Source organism: Populus trichocarpa, chromosome 2, assembly GCF_000002775.5.
Source record: "Populus trichocarpa isolate Nisqually-1 chromosome 2, P.trichocarpa_v4.1, whole genome shotgun sequence".
NCBI lineage: Eukaryota > Viridiplantae > Streptophyta > Magnoliopsida > Malpighiales > Salicaceae > Populus > Populus trichocarpa.
This window is the reverse complement of record NC_037286.2, coordinates 16,012,159-16,019,170: the sequence shown is the minus strand read 5'-3', so window position 1 is coordinate 16,019,170 and position 7,012 is coordinate 16,012,159. Positions and strand designations below refer to the sequence as shown.

General features: G+C 37.7%; 1 protein-coding gene across 1 annotated transcript; it reads left to right on the top strand.

The window, feature by feature from the left end:
- The first annotated feature begins 389 nt into the window (after positions 1-389).
- LOC7460448 (BRCT domain-containing protein At4g02110) lies at positions 390-6,723 on the top strand. Its single transcript, XM_024594451.2, has 10 exons — positions 390-721; positions 816-905; positions 995-1,099; positions 1,220-1,321; positions 1,400-1,484; positions 2,227-2,296; positions 2,416-2,460; positions 3,143-5,230; positions 5,499-5,715; positions 5,897-6,723. The coding sequence occupies exons 1-10, from the start codon at positions 638-640 to the stop codon at positions 6,449-6,451; spliced, it is 3,441 nt and encodes a 1,146-aa protein (XP_024450219.2). The 5' UTR covers positions 390-637; the 3' UTR covers positions 6,452-6,723.
- Positions 6,724-7,012: the final 289 nt, after the last annotated feature.

The following is a 7,012-nucleotide window of genomic DNA, read 5'->3' as shown; positions in this document are numbered from 1 at the left end:
TATATTATAAAAAAATTATTTGATTGGTTAAATAATTTATGTTTTTTGCATCAAGCTCCATATATAATTATATTTTAAATTTTAATTTTGTAAAAGCTAGAATAATTTTTTTATTAATGTATATCTATTTTTTATTTATTCTGTATATAAAAAATCAACTCACAGTAATTTTAATTAAATATATATTTTTTAAAACTCTTTTTTTTTATTTGGCAGGAAGGAGATGACTTTAATTAAAATTAAGCCAAAAATAAAGAAATAAAATAAAACGATCAGAGAAGAGACGAACGACGGCGAACTCAGCTTCTACGAGGTTCCAATCTCGGTCAGGGCGTCGAAACCACTCGCGCACACGTGTCCTATCAAATGGAGGCACCCACAATTTTTCTTTCTCCCGCCAGCCGCCAGGGCATAAAAATGAAACCTATAATTCCCTCCCTCAATAATATTTCTCTCCTTCTTCCTCCACCAGCCTTGCCTACAATTCATACAGTAGAGAAGCCTCTCTTCATCTCCATTTTATCCTCTTCTCCTTTTCTTTTGACTCGAGAGTCACTTCTCAGTCTTATAACATACTCTTCCCTTCTCTCTTCTTATATAATAAATTCTTCATTTTGTTTTTTAAAATTTCGATTCAATGCTGGAAACAGATTCTCATTCCAAAACGTTTCTCGGCGTCCGTTTCGTTCTCTTTGGTTTCGATCCCATCAGCGAAACCGAGGTTCTTCCACCCCCTCCCTGCCTTAAATCATTGTTATTGATTGAAAGGAAGAAGATGTAATAGACTGATTTTTATTTTTTGAACTGTGGTGCAGGTTAAATCAAAGCTTGTCAATGGCGGCGGCGTTGATGCTGTTCAGTATAGTGAGAACTGCACTCACGTCATTGTCGATAAGATTGTTTACGTGAGTAATTAATTATTATTCACACTTTAATGATCAATTAAAAAAATTGTAATTTAGCCATCTATTTATTTTTAAATATGTATTTTTAGGATGATCCTGTATGTGTTGGTGCAAGAAATGATGGAAAGACGGTTGTGAGAGGATTATGGGTTAATCATAGTTTTGATATTGGGATGCCTGTTGATGCCACTTCTGTGAGTTTTATTTTTATTTTTTTAATTTCTATATTTTTATTTTTAATGCTGTTACTTTTTTCATTTGTTCTTTCACATATAAAATTGCTCGATGTTTATGATTTAGTTTTTGTACAATAGATAATGTATCGACCGCTTAGAGATTTGAATGGAATTCCGCGTGCCAAGAATATAACAATGTGCTTGACTGGGTACCAACGCCAAGATCGAGATGACATTATGGTAAATGTTGCTCGTTTTGTTAGCTTTCATGAGCATCTGGGAATGAAATCTTTATGGGTTTTCTATTTTCTTTCACAGACCATGGTTGGCTTGATGGGGGCACATTTTTCTAAGCCATTGGTGGCTAACAGAGTTACTCATCTCATCTGCTACAAATTTGAAGGTGTGGTTTTGATTTTCACATACTGAACACCATTCTTAATGAATGCATATATGCAGTTCCTCTTTTCCTTGTATTAATATGATTTTGCTTGATACCAAAAGCATACTAAGCTTGCTGCAGTCGCTGCATAATATATAGCGTGTTTTAGCTGCTGTTAGTTGGGTAATATGTTTCAAAGGCACGATAGTTTTGGAATGAGGCTTAGTTGACTGGAATATGCAGTCATCCATGGATTGCTCAGCTATGCATGTTATCATCTTCCCATAGCATATGGAAGATATTAACTCTAGAAAGGTACATTAGATGGAAAAAACATTGAACCAAACAAGAAGAGATATTTTTGCTTATGAATATTTGGTTAAACCTATCTTTATAGGGTTTTTCTCTTTAATACACTATGGATATTGTGCTCCTTTGATGATTTTGAAATCCTACTCATACATTAGGGTTATCATTGATTATTGTTCTGCTTTAAGTTCATATACTTCTTGTTTTTTTTTATGGTGAGACTTAATCTACAGAAGAAATTTTTTGCAAAGAGAGTTACTTTCATTTTTCTTGAACAGTTGACAGTAGCCTTCTTCTTCTTCTTCTAATGCTTTTATTTGCACGAACATCATAATTGCACTGTTACTTGCTGCTATTTTATCATTTGATCCTATGGAACTTTTCTTACTTCACTCTGGTACAATGCGAGTGCTCAGCTTGACTAGATGTTAATTAGAGATTTTCACTTGTCTAGGTGAGAAGTATGAGCTTGCCAATAAAATGAAGAAGATAAAGCTTGTTAATCATCGATGGTTGGAAGATTGGTGAGTCATCTTCTTCTTTTTTTTCCTGATTGGTAGACCACAGAGTTGGTACCTTTTGCTCTGTTACACATTGAAATACATGAGCATTCTCACATTTTGAACGTATCCTTCTGCTGCAGCTTAAGAAATTGGGAGCTTCTTCCAGAAGATAATTATAGCAAGAGGTGAGGCAGTTTAACTTCTGGGTTTAGTAGCATTCAACATGATAAATTGGACACCACTTCTTGACAACAACCTGTGCATAACGAGAGAAGAAACTTAGTATTATTTTAGCCCACCTTATGAGTTTGAACTCCAGTAAGGAATGACCTGAATGATAAATTGAGATTGTTTTAGGTGTTTTTGTTTCTTTCATTTGGATATTTCTTCACTTCAGAATAATGAGTAGAAAGAGAGGGCACGATTCTTTGTTTCCTTTCATGGACCACTCGAGCTTTGTGTGCATCCTCCATCCCAAGACGTTGAGTTTGGAGTGGGTTATCACATACAAGTACATGTCCCTTGTTTACTATATTGTTACTGAATGGATGGTCATTCTTCAGCTGAGATCTGTGACTCATTATCTGTTTGCACAAAATAAGCATCTCAATGAGTTGCATTGGTAAACAAGTATATGTTATCTTTTCTTATCCAAATAAAAGACAAACACACACACACACACACATATTAGGCAGCTGAGGTTTTCTAACCTTTGATTGTTTGCTTAACTATTTTTTCATATACAGACACTTGGATCTAGTGAAGATGCTAAAATATGTGCTTAACTTTGACTATTTTTTCATACACGGACACTTGAATCTAGTGAAGATGCTAAAATATGTGCTTAAATTTGCTCTATTTGAACAGTGGCTATGAGTTGGAGATGCTGGAAGCTGAAGCAAAAGACTCTGAGGATGAAGCTGAGGGTACCAGTGTGAAGCAACCAAGTTGTGAAAATGTGAATAAGAGTCAGAATTTAAAAGCTGGAACATCCAAGTCTTGTGAAATGCCCAAAACTGGGGAAGTGCTGAAAGTATCACATAATTTGAGTGAGCCTGAAGGTCTATCAAGGGTGCCTGGCCATTTGGACGCTTGTGGCTTCAAGGGTGCCTCTTCCAATGATCCACCTGATCCAAAAGAGAGGACTCCTATTTCTACAAGGACAAGCAATGACTTGGAATTTGTTTCTAGAATTGTTGAAAGGCCTTCTCATTCTGATGCTAAGTATAATGCTACAATAAGTTACACAAGGAGAACTCCACGAAGGTCCCCATCATCAATTTACCCTGGAAACTCAGGCAACACTAGAGGCTCTCCTAAAGTTCTCTTAGGTGAATCCGTCAACAAGTCTTCTGCCAAAGTTCTGAATCCATCAGTTACAAACGCAGTTCAAGGTTCTGAACCAACACATTTGGTGGATGGTCCATCTAGGATTAATAACCATTCTCCTCTTGGCAATACTGGTCACTCTGTGCATGATATGAGTAGTATGAATGCTGTGCTAAACTCACATGCCAAATATTCAACAGCCAAGTCATCAAAATTTAGTAGAAACACGGTCACAGAAGATAACGCTTTCCTTGCAAATATGGTCTTGGAAACTGGTGAAAATGAGAGTGCAAATAATAAGACACCACAACCATCCTCCAGGGACTTGAGAGAGAACAACTTGGTCCTCAGGTCTGATAGTGGAGGTTTTGTTGTTGAAAGATATGAACAGATGGTTGCAGAAGCAGGGGAGCCACAAAATCAGCAGCAAGATGGAGGCGGTCCATTTTCACTTAAGGAATTAGAGATAGATAAATCTGACATGCTTTCTGATTTGCATGTGCTTCGGGCAGGAAAAGATGACTTCATTACAAAGCCAGTTAGGAAGAAGATGATTGCCAAAAAGACTTTAGGTTCTAGATCAAAATTGAAAAGCAATGAGAGCCAGAAAGGTTCCATATACTTAAATGCAACTGCTTCTCAAAATGATCCTACAGTTACTATGGCTGAGGTGAAAGAGAGAGAAGAGGATGGGAATTTTTCTGATGCCACTGAGCTTGAGACATCCCTGGCAATTGTCAATGTTGCAGTAACAGAGAAGATGGAGACGGAAAGTGCTACAAAGCTGGGGAATAATATTGAGGTTAAGATTGGTTTCATGGATGATGAGACTGAGGCTCCAGATGAGAAAAATGAATGTGAAAACTTTCTCGAAGAAGAGCAGGCTGACATGATTGATTTGCCACATAAAGCAGATAATAAGATAGAAATGAAATTAGAAGCAGATAATTCTGCAGCTTACATGCGCAATGGTCCGGTAGAAGGGAAAAATCCAGTTGAAATACAAAAGAGGGATGAATCAATCTTGACAGAAGATTTTGTAAAAGGAAAAGGAAGGAAGCAGCCTTCAGGTAAGACCAATACCAAGACTGTTACTTCGATTGTTAGAAAAGAAGAGTCTAAGAAAGTTCTGAATATGGAAGAGAATCTTAATGGCAAGAAAATTGAGGAGAATGCTGCAGAAAAGGAAAGCACTGAGCCACATCGTGCAGGTCAAGGTAAAAGCAGAATTATATCTAGGAAAAAGTCCAAGAACTCTGTGGAAGCTGAGAAGGAGAATAAGCCTGCTGTTGATGGAGATCAATATGCAAGTCTGGATGACAAGCGTGTTGGTGAAACAGCTGCTAAATCCAATAAAGCACCGGTGAAGTTTAATCATAAGGTTAGTAAAAGTAATCTTGGTTCTACAACAGGAAGAGAGGTTACAAAGCAAGTGAAAGCCGAACCCCTATGGTTTATATTGAGTGGGCATAGATTGCAAAGGAAGGAGTACCAGAAAGTTATTAAGAGTTTGAAAGGAAAACTCTGCAGAGATTCTCATCAATGGTCATACCAGGCAACACACTACATAGCTCCAGGCCCAATTCGCAGGACAGAAAAGTTTTTTGCTGCTGCAGCATCTGGAAGGTACAGTACATTGTGCATTAACCTCTGAAGTTTGAATACAGATATTTAAAAAACCTCTTTTAAAATTCTTGTCTGTGACAGCTCAATGTGGTCCATTATTCAGTTTACTGTTGTAAACTATGTATTCCTCTTTTCTCTGCTGAGAAATTTTTTATTTTGTTCCTTTTTTGTGGTCAAGATTGGAAAATTGTTGGAATGAGTTACAGTATAGACCATCTATAATTGTACGAGTCACCTGCTCAAACTGATAGATATCTGTTTATTGCAGGTGGATTCTTAAGACGGATTATTTAACTGCTTGTAGTCAGGCAGGGAGGTTCTTGGCAGAGGAATCTTATGAATGGCACAAGAATGGCCTTAGCGAAGATGGAACAATTAACTTAGAGGCTCCAAGGAAGTGGCGGCTGTTGAAGGAGAGAACAGGTCATGGAGCCTTCTATGGGATGCGTATTATCATTTATGGAGAATGCATGACACCACCTTTGGTATGTTTTCTTCTCAGATATGTTTACCTGCGACTTTTTCCTTGGTCGAGTTATAACGTGTTGCATAAGCTTTCTCAGGGTTTCAGTTTTCCTGAAAATGGTGGTGTATAGATTTTAGCTGATCAATTATCTTATGTGCATGATCTGATGCACTGTCCGCATCTTACTGTTCAACAAACAGGATACTCTGAAACGTGTAGTGAAGGCAGGGGACGGTACCATCTTAGCAACTTCTCCTCCTTACACCCGTTTTATTACATCTGGAGTTGACTTTGCTATCATCAGTCCTGGCATAACACGAGCAGATGTGTGGGTCCAAGAGTTCTTAAAACATAAGATACCCTGCATCGTTGCTGATTACTTGGTGGACTATGTCTGCAAGCCTGGGAATTCTCTTGAGAGACATGTACTGTACAATACCAATGATCTGGCAGAGAAGTCATTTTCCAACCTTTTGAGCAAGGCAGAAATGATTCCTGAGGACTTGACAATGTCAAAGGATTGTGATGGTGGTGATGATATAGCCTGTGAAGTTTGTTGTTCTTGCGATAGAGGGGAAGATATGCTGATATGCGGTGATGAATGTGGCTCTGTTGGCTGTGGGGCTGGGATACATATAGACTGCTGCGATCCTCCTCTTGAAAGCATTCCAGAAGAGGATTGGTTTTGTCCAAAGTGTAGCGGAAGCAGGAGCACCAGCCCTAAGAAGAAAAGGATTAAAAAGGCACTTCATTAAAGGCTAATTGGTTTCTTATTTCTCTTGAAACCCTTTTAGCTTTCAATCAAAGATGTCCGTATTTAACACATTTTGTTGCGACCAAACATGTAGAATTTACTATACTTGATCTCATGTGTATGCCATAGATTTGTATAATAACCTTCCTAGTTAGCCACTGTGATTATAGGATGCATTCAGCCTGTGTTCAGGACATAATGTATTTATTTTCAGAAATTGATTCTTTGCATCTCGTAAGACATCTTCAATTTTATGTTTGTGAACTTATCCAATCCTGTCTCTGATGTTTAGGCATTATTCTTGATGCAAACAAATTTCATGAGCAATCCTGATGGTGGTTAGGATATATATACAGGACTGATCCTGTGATTGGTATAGGAGAAGGGGCAGAAATAGTGCAAACTGCACAGAAATATGCTTCATTTGCAATGAATGGGCGCATTACTATGGTCTTGTATTTCCTCTTTCAAGGTATGCATTCTGATTTCTCAGTTTTTCCTAGTCTTGTTAAAGAACTGCCAGATAAACGTCTTCATATTTGTGCATGAGAGTTGTGCCTTT

Coding starts and splice junctions, on each gene's coding strand:
- LOC7460448 (XM_024594451.2), top strand. CDS start 638: ATGCTGGAAACAGATTCTCATTCCAAAACGTTTCTCGGCGTCCGTTTC. Junction 1,485..2,226: donor CATCTGCTACAAATTTGAAG/GTGTGGTTTTGA, acceptor TCACTTGTCTAG/GTGAGAAGTATGAGCTTGCC. Junction 5,716..5,896: donor AATGCATGACACCACCTTTG/GTATGTTTTCTT, acceptor TTCAACAAACAG/GATACTCTGAAACGTGTAGT.